Here is an 18,547-nt window from a genome sequence, read left to right as displayed (position 1 = left end):
CCACAGCAATCCAAAATGACCCGCTTTAAGACGTCGTTGTTGTTTTTGTTGTTGTTAACAGCCATTTGTTGGATCTCGGATCCCAAAACTGAAACCTTACATTGATGTATTTTTTAATCTTTGAAAGACTTTAGCCCTGCTAGCCCGTTTCTACCGGGTCTACATACAAGATTTACATTATTTTTGATTGAGTACCATATGCAGCTTGAATGTGAGGAGAGATATCGCTAGTTATGTAAGGAATAAAACGCTCATCCTATGGATGTGTGCTGTTAATAATAGGAAAATAATCAACCGGGTGGCGTGATGCGGCTCGACGCACAGCAGAGTTGCTGCTTAAACCACAGCAATCTTCCAACCATTAAAATTTTTACTTTATGAATGACAGAAACATCACGCTTTTTTATCCGCTTATAGTTGTGGAACGTCTCGGAGACAAGTTATCCTTACGTTATAGCAGCTATAAACAGTCGTTCCCTCATTATCTTCTCTTTTCTCTCTCTTAAAATGAATAAGACAAAAAAACAACACCACACAGCTTCAATGTTACCTGAAGACTTATCTGTTACAAACACTGACACTGGAGACTCCTTCCATAAACGTTACATAAACATCTACTCTTAGAAATTTTCACCATGTCAACGGTACACATTTTTCTTTGCGACATGTTAAAAAAATACAATTATAATCTGTTTATAATTAGCCTTAGATTATACGGAGCATCTCTGCTGTCAAAGTTCCCGAAAGTAAACGAGTCGTTACTATAGAAACGAGAGATACTGATATAAACCTGATTTCAAGTAGAGCAATCATAGAGCTGCTGTTATGGAAAATTCACGTTCTGACCGGTCAGACTTGTGGTATAAATGCCTTGTACTAATAAATAGAGTGTAAATAATAAAAGTACAAGCAGAGCTTGTGCATGACCAGTAGGGGGAAGCACAACTCCACTCACATCAATAACAATAGCAGCCATTATACAGTCATTTACATAAAGCACAATGCAGGGCAGGCGAAGTCAAAGGACGAGGAAGTTCCAACTATATTCGACCCGACAGCAGACACACAACCCGTAAGTAAATGTTATTTCATTCTAATTCAGCCTTTTTTTTTTTAAATAAAAAATCTATTTGCTCTTATAGATAATACATAAAATAAAAATGCACCATTCTGAATCCTTTTATCGAGCTGGTGTATTTTCCTCTCCTTCATTTTCATTATCTGATGAACATATAGAGAGTTACTTTTTTTACACAAAGTTCTTCATGTGTAGTTTGCTGCATGTCACTCGAGATTTGATCTGTCCAATCAGAACAGAGCTCATTTACATAGAGCAAGTCTTAAAGACGCAGTATCCAACAAAAGCCCTATTCGGATTGGATTAGTTTATCAGGGTTGGTAATAATTGTTTGTTTTTGTTTTTTTACACAACTCCTTAAATGATAAAACTCTCGCATCTGGACAGCCATAAAATGAGTTTCTAGCGGGTTGTATTTTCTATGAACCTGGACGTTTTCGTCACGTGGTCATATGATCACGCTCCATTCACAACATGGTGTCTGAGCGGTCCAAGAGGCTCTGGAGTAGAAAAGAAACGCTGGCTTTTGTTTCAGTTTGGGGTGAACTGAAGTACACAAGAAACATCCAGTTTTCATTTTTGGGGAAGTGTTTAATATTTGAACAACAAAAAAACACCATTTTTTTAAAAAACGTTAAACGATGGGATTTGCGATTGTTTTTTTTCCACATTAAGCCATGGATGTCACGATGCGGGTAAAATAATTACTTTTGTTAAGTGTTATTTGTTTATTTGGTTGTTATTTTGAGGTTGAGAAATCTAAAAGGACGTCAGTGGGGAAAAAGATCTAATATACAAATCGTAGACTATATAGGATGAGTGATTATAGTATAGCATTGTGACTATATATAGCATTCTGTCTTCTTATTCAGCATGCAAGTGAAATCACACCTTAAGTGCAGTTGTTTTACTGCTGGTGACGTCAACATTTATGTGAATGTGAACGTAGTCTACGGCCTCAAGCTTTTAGTGTCAATAAATCAAATGTGATTGTTTTGTTCCTTACTTTTCGGTTCGCTCTGTAGTTGCGCCTTAAATGTATATTTCTGGACATGCTACTTGCAAATTGTATTCGGGAAACCGTCCCACATCATGCATATTCATGTTCATTCCTAATGAAATACAGGTTACTATGACAACACATACCCTAAGGATGTTTTCATCTTCCCTTTTGAGCATCCAAGTGCGGATTATGATGGCTCTGACGTCTCGGCTCAACTGTAGATAGGATTGTGTAACGTAACGGGAGTTAATTGAAAAAGTAGCTCTGTTGAGCTCAGACAAAAAGCAAAAAAAAAAAAAAAACGAAACGAGAAGCCTGGTCGGGTTCTCAGCTGTCAGTCATTCGTGTTGTCATAGCAACTCTGGCGGTGACCTCTGCTTTTTCCATTCAGGGCGTTCAATTTACCGCCTCTCCACTTAGAATGAAAATAATTTAATTATACAGGCTAAGCTTCCCAAGACGATTATTATGACAGATTATCGTAGTGTGGTGATTGTGGTTGTTTCTGCTGTGCATTTTTTAAGCCTGGCTTTAACCAAATTTTCCAAACAGAGCAGGAGAAAGTTTTGCTGTGTATCACTTCAGTTTTGCCTTTGTAGTGCGTTGAACTGCGTATGTTCCTTGTGCGTTCGTGTGTGTGTTTAACATGAGCTGAGAACTTTACAGAGCTGTGTATAGTGTGAGGATGTGTGAGGCGGTCTGGGAAAAAACACTCAGATGTTGCTGCAGTGCAATTCTGGAAAACAGCCAAAAATTAATTGTTTGGATCAAAATGTAGCTTTTCTGCAAGTAATACGCAGTATCTCTGGGATTTTGTGATTTTTCGGTTGCAGAAATGAACGCAAAATCAAGCAAACTCTGCAATATTCCAAGGAACTTGCAATTTTTCTATAATTACTGCAGATTTTCTGGATATTTGGGCCGAGACGCGTCAGGTGACGTCATCGTAACACAACGCGCATTCATCCAAAGCCCTCTTAAAAGGTCTCATTTACCAACAAACATCACTTCAAAAGAGCACGCGAAACAATTATGTGCAATTGCGATTTCTCCAATTCAAGTAGTTTTCCACAAAAAGCAAAAAAAAAACCACAACAATCACAAAAAAAAACTCTGCTAAATCCTGTATGGACTGAATACAGTCTGAAATCTCTACTTTAAGAAAACATGAATATATTTTCCCAAAATTACGTGGAAATGTTTTTATTTAGGCTTCGTTCATCACGCTCGCCTTGTTGGTTAAAGAGCTAGTTTAACAAAGATGTCTAAAACCTCGCTAGCTATGTGATTTGCTCACAGTTTGATCGAGTCGTAGGATAGTTACGTGCCGTATTGAAACGAACTTAAGCGTAATCAGTTTGGCTTGTAGTTGTGCACGGGTTCTTTACCTACGATGCTCCTGCGCCGCCATGTCATCATCAGAACAGAGAAGAGCGCTTAACATGTTCTGTACAGACAACTCAACTCACCTTTATTTATACCCCACAATTAAATCTTGGGCTAAATCCAAAACAGAAGCAAATCATTACTAGATGTTTTTACAAGACCAAATACTACAGACATTTACAACAACAAATTTAGAAACAGAGCTCGGTGAACGACTCGGCGATTATTTCCACGCCAGTGTTAGCATGAACAAAGATCAGTAACGTGAAGAGATGATGATGATGATGATGAGGCTGGGGCTTAAAACAGCACGAGTAACTTTTACCTCGGGTGATGAGAAAGAGACTGGTGTGGATGACTTTCTTAACCATTTGTCATTAATAAGGTTATTTTATTTAATATATACTGTATATATGTAGAAGTAGGCGGGGCAGCTTTCAGTCTTTAAGCGCAAAAGAGAAAGATATTTCTGGTCAGTAAAGTGTGTCGTTTTCAGAAATATATAGTACAGAATGTCAAAATTTGATCATGTGAACGGTTTTCACCGATTTCTGACTTGAGCTTGGTGGTGGCATTGATACAGAACGGCTGGTTTTAATGAACAGAGAGAGAGAGAGTGTGTGTAAAATAAGCACAGAGGAAGGGAAATAGAGGAACCACAAATTGGCTTTTTGAGGAAAATCAAACAGAGAAGTAAGGAGGGAAGGGTAAAAAAAGCTGACGAGGAGGAGGAGGGGACTTGTGTTTGACAGGATATACGAGTCTCTTCAGTGAGTGTGTGTACAGACAGAGCTGAAGCACATCAGTGCAGCTGTAACTCACATTAAGCACCGTTTTACGGTTTGCTGCGACACAGATTAATAGGAAAAACTCCAGCTTTCACGAGGACCATTTGGCCTTGACAGGAATTTTGCCGAGGGGAAAAAAAACAACAAAAAAAAAACGCAGGCCTTGAAATGTATTAAAGAACCAATTTTTTATATTTCAGTGAACGACTGTAAACGTCTATGTTTCTGCCCCGAGATGAACTGAAATCTCTTTATTTAATTGAAATAGCAAGTGCTTCAGTTTAGGAAAATCACTTTAAAACGAAGTAGCGGTTAAAGACAAATATATCGGATATGTATGGATATCGGCGGGTTTCGGTATCAGAAAAGAAAAACTGGTATCGTCCGTCGCTCCTCGTTTTTCTCTTCATTCTCTCTTTCTAAACGATTCTTCACCTTCTAAAGAAGTAGTGTTGTCAGATTGGGCTGTTTTGTGGATCATTTGATTCTGCTTTTTGGCGATTGAGGGGAAAATGTGCTTAATTATAAATCTGAAAAGTCGTCCATTAGAAAAAGGAGACAACGCGTGTCGGTGCTTACCTGAAGGGTGATTCACATGAAATTTAAATATTCCGATTTTTTTTTTTATTATATAAAAAATATATAAAATTTTGTTTTGAGCAATCTGATGCTTGTCATTAATTAGATTCCGATCTGCAAAAATTCTGATCTGCATTTAAGCTTTTCTCCCACAGCGCTGTTGAATTCTCGATTCTGATTGGCTGACGGACTGTTCTGAGGCGCGCGATTAATTTTAAGTAAAGCAGCTAAAGTAGTTCCAGTCAGGTCTTGACCGCGTTACAGTTCCATATCACTTCGCCAAGTTAACTGAAATAACGGAAAAGTACAGTGTTGTACAGTAAGTCCACACATTTAACAACAGACAAAATGACAGAAAATTTCCAGTTTCCAGAAATGAGTAATAATTGTTGACGGGACGTTTAATTATTAGAAAAATAATGTGCCCCTGAGGTGTTAATGCGGCTACGAGGCGAAACGGAGGCTTGAGCCATTGATATGCCGTTATTTGAGAGAGAGAGAAAGAGAGAAACTGCAGTAAAGAGACAGAAAAGACGGTGAACAAGCATCAATATTTATTTATTGGTTGTATTTTCTGCGGTAATAAAAAAAAATGAAAACCCTTGTGAACAATTAGACTTATCGATATTTATTTATTTATTTTGTTTGTTCTACTTTTATATTATCAGCATGAAACGGGGAAAAAACGTGAACTTCTCTCTCTCTCCTATAACTGCACATCAGTGGCTCAAGCCTCCGTTACTACTGTGGCTCTTAAAATGAAGTTTTGGAATGAAGTTTAACGGAGGCTTGAGATGCGGTGCGTAATAAACTAGTTCCACACACAAGAGCGTTTTAAGGACAAAAACCTGACAAATGTCTTGAAACAAACCATCAGAACAGTGTTTTGAGGTGTGGTAACTGTGGTATAAGAGGAACAATTGACACCGGGCGGTCGAATTATTAGAAAAGGCGTAACGACCACCTCAGGAACATGGTGGGGGAACTGACTAAATGACGAAGCTAACCCTTTAGCATCAGAGATCTTTACCTCAGACGCAGGCACCTGTACGTGTCGCGCGCCGCTCGCGGATTTCCCGCCTCCGCTCCCCGCAGCCCACGCACCTCGTTATCATTCCCTCAGACTCCACACCGCTCGCGCCTTTCTCTCGCTCTCTCTCTCTCTCTCTCGCTCTCTCTCTCTCTCTCTTTTACGCCTAATTCATTTCGTCCAGGTGGGACCGACGTTGTCTTTGTTGTCACGTGTGGCGCGGTTCCGGTTTAAACCTGTTTTTTTGGCGCGTGTCTCTGCGGTGAGTCTTCTCAGCTTTTGTTCGGGTTTCCGCTGAACCGTGTGTGTGCGCGTGCGTGTGTGTGTTTGTGTAACCAGTAATCCACCTGTGCATGTGTACAGCCCTTTTGGCACTGTATTTTATTTTATTTTTCCATTTGCATGAGAAAATTATTATAAAATATGGTTGCATGTGTGTTCTACATCTAGATTTAATAACTGCTTTAGAGGAAAACTTCACTCTGAGACACATTAAAGATGTTTTTGTGGAAATATGTCTGATGTACGTAGCGATTCTGGCGTGAATCTGTTGCTGTGTTTTCGTTATTTCCTGTGAGACGTCGGCGTTCGTGTCCCACCCTGACGTCACAGCAGGACACAGTTATGACCGTTTAATAAGAGAAAACATTTTCGGTCTATTTGCCAACAGTCGCCGAAACTTTTACACTTCGCTCTTTAAAAAGAACAAAACGAAAGAACAAAAGCTTCTTTTCCCCGTCATCATTTTCCAGCGATCCAGTAGAAATAGACGCAGCGGAGACATCAGACATTGGGCTCCCAGAATGCAATGCGGCGATATGACTCGGTTGTGCGGAAGAGTTAAAGAAGAGAGTCGGCTCGGCTAGTTAGAGATTTACATGATGGCGAGCGTGAAAGTTGAGCAGAGTGTACAGATGAGAGAACCGGACAGACTAAAGGACTAAAGCGTCTGTAGGTAGAGTTGAGGAGATGAGGGCATTATGCTGCATTCGACTTATATCAGAAGTGAGAACTCAGAATTACATCATTATCGACCTCCGTGCTGTCAAGCTACAAAGTCGTGGGGGAAAAAAACATGGACGCCACGATATTCGTTGCCAAAATGCTAGACATCTAACAGTGATGAGTGATGTATATGTTCCTCCTCAAAACAACGAACTGTAGAGTCAGTGTTAAAGATTTAACAAGTGAATATGTCTGTGTTGATTGATCTCAATTTGTATATGCTGTATAATTGATTTAAAGTTAATTAGTCCTTTTTTTGTTTACATGCTGGGGCGGCCATTTTGATTTGCCCTAACTTGCTGAACTCAGGATTGAGGAAATCATGAGTTCCTGAATAGGAATTCTGAGTTGAGGCGGTGTTTTCTCTGGGGGTTTTTTTCCCTGGAGTACGGAGGTTGGAAATTATGAGCTACAACCTTTCGGCGAATGGCATTGTGGGTAATGTAGGAAACCGTTAACAAAACTGCAAATAGACCAACATGTCAATGAACGACGTTCGAAAAATCTGAATTTAATCACAAAGTAATTGTAATTACTTTTTTTTTAATCACAGGATAAAAGTGATCAGTCGGGAGAACTGTAGGATTGATTTGGAGCCAAGCCATGCCAGGAAGCGTAAATAAATGCGCCCTTACAGCGTAACAGAGCCACCGTGTTAATTTGTTCTCACTCTATACAGCGTTAAAGGCTATACTGTATAATTTTAGCATATTTATTTATTTGTTTATTATAGTTACAAGCATAATTGACTGGTTAAGGTAAACCATTTGTTTCTCAAACTCTTAAAACAGTTTTGTCAGTCTCAATACAGTTTTGATTAAACTAGAAAAAAGCTGTTGAAAAACTTCATACAAAGCTTTTCAAATCACAGCGAAAATGGAAAAAAGTGGAAAGTTCAGGAGTAAACAGCTCTAACGGCTCCGATAAATAAATAACGGTGATACACTAGAGCTGGGCAATATGATGATATAATATTGTTATCGTTATACCATCAATGATGTGTTTAAAAAACATTTTGAGATTTATGGAAGCAGCTGATTTGATAGTAAAATAAAAAAAAAGTTTTCGTCCCATTAAATAGTATTACTTTTTAAAATGTATCCAAAAATATTTTCAATTACTTTATTTTCTTTAGACATTTAATAAATTCGGCTTTTCACTTTTTTTCATTGCTTTCATTTTCTTGCTTTGTTCCGAGTTTTGGTAGAAAACCTTTATATTGTGGTATACGTATGTATATGTGTATACCCACGCCGATAGTACGAGTTCATCTGGTACTAAAAAGAAGCTTTTGAAATCTACAAGCCTTAAGGGTATTTCGGTACAACAGAATGAGCCCCTTTAACAAAGGGCTCCAGGAAGATTAAAAACCTTAAACTATACAGAGAATATGTAAATAGGTTCATGGTTTATTTATTTATTTGTTTGTTTGTTTCTTTATTTGAGATAAATGCTACTTTAAACCACACGTACAGCAAGTCAGTTTAATTGTTCATTTTTATGATTTATTGTACGAGGGCGAGTCAAATGAAAAACCTTATTTTTATTTATTTTTATTTCGCATGGTTTATTGCAAATAGGTGTCACAAAAGTATATCATTTTTCCTCATAATCTCCATCTTGTTCAATGCCTGTGTTCCAGCACTTAATGTTATGTTGCACTTTTAAGGTTTTCATTTGGCACTTGATTTAAGCTTTAAAAAATAAGTAAATAAATGTATTCATTTATTATTGCGGCTTGAAGCGAATACATTTTTCCCCGAGTGCATTCATTTATTTCTCCTTCTCTCTGTGTGCTGGATTCCCCCCCATTTTCCTTCACCCCATCTTTTATCCCTTTCTCTAGTCTTGCTTCATCATTTTCTAATTATTTTGTTTGTTTCATTACACACACACACACACACACACAGCTGTCGTGGCCAGGCCACAGATTCACCACACAGCACACACGGCCATTTCTCCCCCCACCCTGAGGGAAGAGGGGCATGGGGAAATGAAGCAGCGGACCGGTGATCATTCCCATATGTCGCCCCGGCAGCACCAAGGGGACTTTGGCAGATCGTTCCTGGCTTTTCCCCTCTTTTTAATCTCGCTCACTTACACTGCCCTCCAATTTAGTCATATGAGAGTTATTTAGGGTGCGCGCGCACACACACACACACACACACTTCAGAACATGCCCACACATACAAAACTAGCCAGCTTTATTCGGTTGCCTTTTGTGTTCTTTTGTCTGCGCAGTGTATTTAGCATATTCTGACCTTTACGAGATGCGTTCGTGCTCGATTTTTCACTCATGAAGCAAAAGCGCATAGAAAACAGCTTCACACTGCTGTGCTTTCCTTCACCTCATTTCCTTCCTTTCATTCACTACTCGTCTTCATTAGTTATCATCATTAGTTGCTTGAGCATTTCTGTATTCCTGGTGATGGTGAACAACCTCTCCGCATGGTTGCAGTCTTGCATTCGGACTATACAGTTTAGTGTTCTGGTCAAATTGAGTATAATGGGACTAGGTGATATGACAATATAGTATAATATAATATAATATAATATAATATCGATATTGTCCAACCAGCTAAAATTTATTAGTTCCTAGAAACCTAAGTGATAAGGCTAAAATAATATAAAGGAATAACATATGATAAGCAAGTTAGCTAGTTAGTGAACACTTTTATCAGTCCGTACTGGATTTTTCTGAGTTATTTGTGATTATTGTGGTGAAAAATGCTCGATGTTGCTGCAGATTAAAAAAATAAAAAATTCTTGGTACTTTTTTTATTTATTTAGGAAAACTACTTAAGTTGGCCAAATCGGAATTGTTTTGCACAGTCTTTCTGAATGCCGACGTCACATGACGTGTCTTGGCCCAAATCTCCAGAAAATCTGATGTAATTTTGAAAAATTGCAAGCTCCTCCGAACGTTGCTGAGTTTGCTTGATTTTGCGTTCGTTTCTACGATCGCAAAAGCACAAAATATCCTAGAGGAACTGATTTACGATCGTTGTCCTCTTTGTAATGTAGCACATCATGTTTGCGTTCTTGGCAAAAACGCAGCTGATTGTGACCGAGACGTAGCGTTTTGTCCTCACGTCACACGTAAAATATATTATTAGAGTCCGGGTAGCGTCTTTATTTTCGACATGAGCTGACTGCATGGTAGGGCTGGGCGATATGACTGTGAGACATCGATACTCTATTATTACACGAGATATCGTTGTATCGTGATATCTTTTTATTGTTATTTTTTAACTGAATTGAACTGAATGGAAGCAGGTGATTTTTTGTACTTAACCTTTAAAATGAAATGACATACAGCGGGGGAAATGAGTATTGAACGCGTCAACATTTATTTCAGTAAATATATTTCCAACGAGGCTGTTCACATGAAATTTTCACCAGACATCAGTATTAACTCAAGAAATCCGGAAATATAAAGAATTCACAGCATTAAAGTCCGTAAATAAAGTTATGTGTAATAAAGTGGAATGACACAGGAAAAAAAGTATTGAACATGCTAAGAAAAAGCAGTTCTCCAAGGTAAGGTAAGGCAAGGAACCAGCTGAAATCTGTAAGTAATTATACCCAAAATAATATCAGCTGGATTAGTAAATTGAAGGTCTATATAAAGGCTTTTCATCATCAATAAAGATTAGTGAGAATGTTCCAGAAGCAGCCATCCAAGCCCATGGCATGACACTACCTCCACCATGTTTCACAGATCAGCTTGTATGTTTTGGATCATGAGCAGATCTTTTCATTCTCCACACGTTGGTCTTTCCATCACTTCGGTAGAGGTTCATCTTAATTCCAGAACTTTTGTGGCTCATTTCTGTTTGTCTTTCCGATTCTTACTGCTCACAAGTGGTTTGCATCTTGTAGTATGGCTTCTATATTTCTGCTCTCGAAGTCTTCTTCGAACGGTGGATTGTCATACCTTCACCCCTGCCCTGTGGATGTTGTTGGTGATGTCACTGAATGTTATTTTTGGGGGGTTTTCCTCACAGCTCTCACAATGTTTCTGTCATCATTTAATAAAAAAAACATAAACAAAGTTCTTAGTTTTCCTTCATGTTGTAGTGCAGCACGTCTGTTTTGAATTCGGAAACGAATAGCACGTAGTAGTTACAGCATTAGCGCATGTTGTAAAGTACTTTTTCTTTCTTTTCTGGTTGTTAAACCTACTTTTCCGTTCTTCTGTTTACTTTCAAGTGTTCTGATATGATAGTTTTGTCATGTCTTCACCCCTATGTGAATTGGGGAGCGTTTCGTGTGAACTTGGTTAGTGATGTCATGAAATAAGCAACAGCTTAAACCCATCATGTCCGACTTGTAAATTATTCAAGGATGTTGTGGTAACCGCAGACTTTTAGCTACAGAACGTTCTTGCTCAGCTTGTTTTCTACAGAACCGCTAACGAGAGACAAAACTGCGTTTGCTGTGGTGTGTTTATTTGGACGGGTTTGGTTACTGGTGAATAATTGCTGTAAATAAATAAATAAATGACTGAAATAGCACCTGTGTCCACCTTTTGCTATATGTCCTGGCTTTAAAAAAAAAAAAAAAAACAGGTAAAGGAGTAGACACGGATTTTACATTGGCACTACAGTTTGGTATCTTTAGAGAGACTTGCTCCACATTCTAACTTTGAGATCTTCTCCTTTGCAGTCACCATCCCTAAGCCGCTGTCCGCACCTTCTTCTTCCACTTCCTCCTCCTTTTCGTCTTCACCGTCCAAGCAGACGCGGCGCTCCATGCAGTCTTCATACCGCCTGCCCACACCGCTCCCCCCTCTGCCCGTGAGGAAGGGCGTGAGGGGCCGGCGACCCAAAAGCGAGACCATTGCCCTGCTCAAAGCCCTGGCGGCATCGTCAGGCGCTCAGAGTCCAGGGGCTCAGATGAGTACCACAGTGCCCGAATCTGCCCCACAGCTTGTCCCACGCCCTCACAAGAAGAGAGGACCCAAACCAGGAAGCAAGGTATGTAACAAAGGTTGCAGCATTATGTTCGAGGAAAATAATCAACAACATGGTAGTGAGATATTAACACTTTAAAGTTGGCTATTTTTCCAATGACGGTATGTCCCCAGTTTGTCAACGATTCCAATTTTTTTTTATACGTTCATAGCTACATTTGATGTTGTGGAACATCCAATGAAGTTGCTTGTCACTGTTGTCATTTATGTTGTGGCAGCTGTAACAGTCGTTCCTTCACCAGCCTCTTTTTCTTGTTTTTTCTTGCTCATGAAGCGATAACAAGACAAAAAAATGTCACGCAGCTTGTCATGTAGGGCTGGGCAATGTGACAAAAATCTCATATCACGATACTCGGGGAACGTTTCGATGCGTAACACAATATTCAATTTAGCTAACAAACTGTCCGCAAAACAGTAGTAAAGTAAACCAAAAAAAAAAAGCGTTAAACTGAGTTTGACGATAGTTTTCTTTAATGCCTACATAGACAAAGAAGATTACGTTTTTCAAAAATATTACATCAATTCAGTACGATTTCATTTGTAATTATCTCGAAAAATTGTATTCCGTAATCGTTTATCACGATATCGATGTTATATCGATATATTGCCCAGCTCTATCGTCATGTCAGGCCGTGCTGGAAATCTTACTGATATGCTGACAGTGAAGACCTCATCCATAAATGCAAGATAGGGCATCTCATAAGAAGTTTTTCTTTCTTAAATAAACATCATCATCATCATCATCATCATGGCCATCCCACAGCTCTGTGCACTATCTCACACAATAGGATACAAATCAGTGGGTGTATATTATGCTTGTGTTGTTTTCACCCACAGTCATTCTAAAGTGGATATACTCAGCCTTTTTTTGTACACACACACACACACACACACACACACTACCAGTCAAAAGTTTGTGGACACACAATGTATAATATAATATTGTGTGTGTGTGTGTGTGTTAGAGGAAGCCCAAACTCCTGCAGAGCTCCTTGTCAGCACCAGCAGGTTCAGACTCCAGACTTCCGTCTTCTCAGGTGTCCAGGGATGGCCTGCCTCCACTGAGCTCTCCATCCTCCGTGGTGTCCACAGGTAAAGCCTGAAGACATAGCTGGCTCAGTAAAACCAACCATCATACACACACACACACACACACACATGGCTCACTATGAGGCACAGCCTGTTTCTATAATCTGTATTACCTCTGTGATAAGACATGTCAGTTTTATTTTTTAGGATAAAAAATAATCATCTTTGCAGCACAAATCTTGTATTATTTTTATATAATAACACCGTATCTCTGCGTGTTTTAATCGTCTTATTCCGCTTTATATATGTATGTATTATTATTTATTAAAATGTTTATTTTAAACCTGGTATGGAAACCTGACATGTGGCTGTTCGCGTCTCTTTTTTTTTTTTTTTTTTTTAAAGTTCACTTCTGTCTTTCTCCGTCTCGTCTCATCTCTCAGTGTGCGTGTATGTGAATAAACACGGGAACTGCGGCCCTCATCTGGACCGCAAGCAGGTGCAGCGGCTGCCGGATCACTTCGGACCTGAGGCGGTGAACCTGGTGCTGCAGCAGACAGTGCAGGCGTGTTTGGACTGCGCCTATCAGCCCAAAGTGCTGCTGGGATGCCTGCAGAATCAGCCAGATGGTGGAGAGGTGGTGCGAGGTACTCGGGCTGTTCTTTTATCCCAGAAAACCTCAACTTCCTGTGCAAAACCCAATATGACAGGATTCGTGTGTTCTGAGTGTTGTACAATTAACCATTTACATGCTGGTTGGTTTTAGTAAAATCCGGTCTAGTAAATTGTGCATGAATGAAATGATTTCTGTCATATAGAGATTGTTTTTTTTATTATTAGATTCAATTACATTCGGAGACCTCATCAAAACTTGGAATAGAAAAGCTATGTTTTTGTCAGAGGATGGTTCTGTACAGGGTATAGTGACTTTATTTATTTATTTTGTTTTACACTTTTCTGGCCACTTTTCAGGATCTTGTCAGTTGCAGTTTGATCCACATCTCCACACTTCTGTGTATACGCTGGTTTGTCCCTTTAAGTTATTAAATTCTCCATGAAATCAAAATGTAAGTTTTCTGGCTTTACGTATGAACGTTAGCCATAATTATTATCTTTAGTATCTATAAAACTCACATTTAGAATATACCGTATGTGCATTCAGAATTTACAGTCTCTCTTTACCACCAATACGGTTCAACGGTTTTGATGACATCATCCTGCACTTCAGCTCCTTCATCAGATTTTCTGTCCAATCAAATGTTCTCTAGAATCTGAAGTGTCCCGCCTCCAATGTTAAAAAAAATCCACGGTACTAACTGTCAAGTACGTCTTAGCCCGTGCTGTGAGGTAAAGCAAAATGTTTTTGACTATTTAAAAAGGGTGAGGAGCCACTCAATATGTCCCGCCCCGACTTCCTGTTTCAGTGACGACTCCGTCAGCACATCAAACAACGCCGCGCATTTCAAGGCTTTAAAGAGTTTTGTGTGAAATGGGTTCATTGCTGAGTAAATGACAGTCCCAGGTGTTTCCACTGCAGTCGTTATCATATCTTATCGCATTTTTTTGCGTCCAGTGCGGACGGACGGAGGGACACGGACGGTGAAGCTGCCGTCGGCGTCCAGCGCCGCATTTGTTCTACGATTCCTGGAGAAAGTGTGTCGACACCTGCAGTGCGATAACCTGTTCAGCAGCCAGCCGTTCAGCCCCTACAGCAGCTACGACAGGAGCAAGTCAGGTGTGTATGCTGTGTACAGCTCACCGGCTGCCTCACCACACACACACAGACTCTCTCTCACACACACACGCACACACACACACACATATATATATATATATATATATATATATATATATATATATATATATATTGTAGGGGAATTAGCCCGGGGGAGGGCGGAGCACAGACCCACGAGAGACAAGTCGCAGTCAAAATGGGTGCTTTATTTGTCCGTGTGTGAGTTGTCTGTCGTGAGGAGGTGAGGGTGTGTGAGTGCGAGGGGTTTCCTGGGGGTGTGGCTGGCGTTGTGACCTTCTCGAGGGCGTGTCGGGGTTCCAGAGACGTGCGCGTGGGTCTCCCGTGCCGTCATCCACCGTTGAACGCGATCTCACCACCCGGCGGTCTCGTCCGCGCTCGCACCTTCAGGGAGAGAAGGAGAGAGAGAGAAAGGGATTAGAGATTGGAGAGAGGATACCGTCGTGCTTAATGTTGGCGTGCCTATATGCCGCTGAAGAGCACGCACGGAGTCTGTCTCTTAGCCGTTCTCCCCGCGCGGCCGGAAGCGCGTCCTTTTATCCTCCTCCGCCGTTGCCTGAGTGGTGGAATTTCCCCGACAGACTCCCCAATCGCCGGCCGGTGTAGCGTCAACGGTCCCACCCCACCGTGACGGTCCTTCTGGCTGACGATGTGTTTGGCACGAGGCTGTCCGCTTCGTGCCGGTGCAGCAGTTGGGGAAGGAGCGACTTTATTATTATGTGCGCCGGCTGTCGGTCCGTCGCGACAGTACCCCCCCCCTCAGCTCCGAGCCTACTGCCGCTCGGTGGTGGGCCCAGAGTGCGTCTCATCGCAAGAGCCCATCTGCATTACCATGTTGGGCCCCCGCCCGGTGCTGAACCTGAAACGAGAAATCCTGTAAGGCGGGGAACCAGCGTGTTACCCGGGCGTTTGTGTCTTTGGCCTTGGCCATCCACTGTAGGGGGGCGTGGTCCGTTACGAGGACGAAGTGCCGGCCAGCCAGGTAGTACCGCAGCTCCTCGATGTCCCACTTTATTGCCAGGGCCTCTCGCTCGACGGCTGCGTATTTCCTCTCAGCGGGGGACAACTTCCGGCTGATATAGAGGACCGGGTGTTCTTCTCCGTCGAAGGTTTGCGAGAGGACGGCGCCAAGCCCGGTCTCGGACGCATCAGTGTGCACCGTGAATGGGAGGGCAAAGTCCGGGTTGCGCAGTACCGGCGCGCTGGTGAGGGCACCTTTCAGGGCTTGGAAGGCCCTCTCTGCGTCGGCCAACCACCTGACCCGGTCTGGCTGGCCCTTCTTCGTGAGATCTGAGAGGGGGGAAGCTACAGCAGAGAAGTTAGGCACGAACCTCCGGTAGTACACCGCCAACCCCAAGAAGGCACGTACCTGTTTCTTCGATGTTGGTCGGGGGTAGTCCTTTACGGCCTCGATTTTCTTTGTCTGTGGCTTCAGCATCCCTCGGCCAATGCGGTATCCCAGGTACTGGGCCTCAGTCAGCCCTAGGTGGCACTTCTTGGGGTTGGCTGTCAGGCCGGCCTCCCGGAGCGCCTTCAGGACCTCCCCTAGATGAAACAGGTGGTCGGCCCATGTGGAGGAGTGGATGACTACGTCGTCCAGGTACGGTGGGGCCGCAGGAGGATGTCCATCAACCTCTTCAACGTTGCGGGTGCCCCGTGTAGCCCAAAGGGGAGAACCCGGTACTGCCAGTGGCCGGTGGCAGTGCTAAAGGCCGTCTTAGGTCTTGCGTCCGGCGCTAGCACAACTTGCCAGTAGCCCTTGGTCAGGTCCAAGGTAGATATGAACCGGGCCCTCCCCAGTCTCTCGACGAGATCGTCCACTCGGGGGAGGGGGTAACTGTCAAACTCCGATACCTGGTTCAGCCTCCGGAAGTCGTTGCAAAGCCGCATGCTCCCGTCCGGCTTCGGCACAACGACGATGGGGCTGGACCAGGGGCTGCTGGACTCCTCTGTGATGTGATCCCGCAGCATTCGACCAATTTCTTCCTCGATGGCTTTGCGTCGGGCCTCTGGAACACGGTAGGGCCTTTGTCTCACCACTACGCCGGGAGGAGTTTTGATCTTGTGGTGGACCAGCTGGGTCATCCCTGGGGAGGCCGAAAACACATCAGAGAATTGGTCTACCAACTCAGCGAGCTCCTGTCTCTGGGCGGGGGTAAGGTCCTCCCCCAAACCGACCAAGGTACGCTTGCCATGGTCCGTGTCCCGGGCCGCGTACGCCGACACTACCGGGGCCGGTTCTACCCACTTCTTTAGCAGGTTCACGTGGTAGAGCTTCTCCTCCGCGCGCTTACCAGGCTGTTGCAGGCGGTAGTTGACAGGGCCTCGGCGCTCGAGGACTGTATACAGGCCTTGCCACCGGGCCAGGAACTTACAGGCACTGCTGGGTACTAACGGGAGGACCCGATCCCCCGGCTGGAATTCTCGGGGCTGCGCTGGGCGGTTGTATACCCTTCGCTGCTCCTCCTGCGCGGCGTGCATGTGCTCCCGGACTATTGGGGCTACCCGGTCGATCCTCGCTTGCATCTCCTGCACATATTCGATGACTGAGCGGAAGGGAGATGGTTGCTCCTCCCAGGCTTCGCGAGCCACATCCAACAGTCCCCGCGGGCGCCGTCCGAACAGGAGCTCAAAGGGGGTGAAGCCCGTGGACGCCTGGGGGCACTCTCGGATGGCGAAGAGCACGTAGGGGAGGAGGAGGTCCCAGTTCCTCCCCTCCTCGTCCACCACCCGGCGCAGCATCCATTTGAGCGTCTGGTTGAACCTCTCGACCAGCCTGTCGGTTTGCAGGTGGTAGACCGAGGTCTTAATGTGCTTCACCTGTAACAGTCGACACAAATCGGCCATTAATTTAGACACAAAAGGCGTACCTTGGTCGGTCAGCACGTCCTTTGGAATCCCCACCCGACTGAACAGGAGTACCAGCTCCCTGGCGATGTTCTGGGAGGTGGCTTTGCGCAGCGGCACCGCCTCGGGGTACCGGGTGGCGTAGTCAACAATGACCAAGATGTACTCATGGCCCCGGGCAGACTTGGGAAGGGGGCCCACGAGGTCCATGCCCACTCGCTCGAACGGGACGCTGATAATGGGCAGAGGGATAAGGGGCGCTGGTGGGGGCCTCCGTGGGGCAGTGCGCTGGCATTGCTGGCAGAAGGCCCAGACCTCCGCGTCCATCCCGGGCCACACAAAGCGGTCTCTCAGCTTCTCCAGGGTGTTTCGTGGGCCCAGGTGGCTGCCGAGGGGATGGGTATGAGCCAGATGCAGTACGGTTGGAGTCTTGGGTTTGGGCACCACCAGTAGGTCCACCTGCTCCCCGCGGCGGCAGGCCCGCTGATAGAGGAGACCGCCCCGGACGAGAAAGTACGAAGTAGGGAGTCTCAGGTCAGGGCTCTGGTCGACCTCCTCCTCTATCACTCGCACCTGGGCCCAGCAATGCTTCAGGCGGTCGTCCTCCTTCTGCTCCCGTCCAAACTTCCCCTCCCGGTTCACCTGGTGAAAGACAGAACACAGAGGGTTAGTGCTTTGGGGGGCCTTACCTTCCATGGCGGAGTCTCCGTCGTCCTCGGCCAGGTAGGCCTGCCGGGCCCGGGTCCTCTTCGTGCGTCGCTGTGGCCTGCTGGGCTCGGCTGTCGGGCCCGTCGGGAATCCTGGCCAGTCCCGTCCAAGGAGCAGGGGCACCGGGAGCTCGGGGATCAGGCCCACCTGGAGGGGCCAGGCCCCGGCTTCGCCCCGGATCTGGACCTCGGCTGCGGGAACTTCCCGGGTGTCCCCATGGACGCAGGTTACGGTGAGAACCCCCTCCGGGCAACGCCCTTTGGGTAGAATGGAGGGCCGGGCGAGGGTCACCGTGCTCCCGGTGTCCAGCAGAGCGGTTACTGGGTTCCCCTCGACCCACACCGTCAGGGAGGGGGCCTCCGGCGG

General features: G+C 44.1%; 1 protein-coding gene across 1 annotated transcript in view; it reads left to right on the top strand.

Moving 5' to 3' along the window:
• Nucleotides 1-18,547, top strand: part of LOC128619264 (sex comb on midleg-like protein 2) — a 48,272-nt gene that overhangs the window by 19,446 nt on the left and 10,279 nt on the right. The window contains exons 8-11 of the mRNA XM_053643327.1: nucleotides 11,538-11,848; nucleotides 12,810-12,936; nucleotides 13,317-13,520; nucleotides 14,447-14,608. Of these exons, the coding sequence (XP_053499302.1) occupies nucleotides 11,538-11,848; nucleotides 12,810-12,936; nucleotides 13,317-13,520; nucleotides 14,447-14,608 (804 nt within the window). The remainder of the gene's footprint in view (nucleotides 1-11,537; nucleotides 11,849-12,809; nucleotides 12,937-13,316; nucleotides 13,521-14,446; nucleotides 14,609-18,547) is intronic.

Source organism: Ictalurus furcatus, chromosome 15 (genome assembly GCF_023375685.1).
Source record: "Ictalurus furcatus strain D&B chromosome 15, Billie_1.0, whole genome shotgun sequence".
Taxonomy (NCBI): Eukaryota; Metazoa; Chordata; class Actinopteri; order Siluriformes; family Ictaluridae; genus Ictalurus; species Ictalurus furcatus.
The sequence above is the reverse complement of the archived record's forward strand: the minus strand, read 5'-3'. Positions and strand labels throughout refer to the sequence as shown.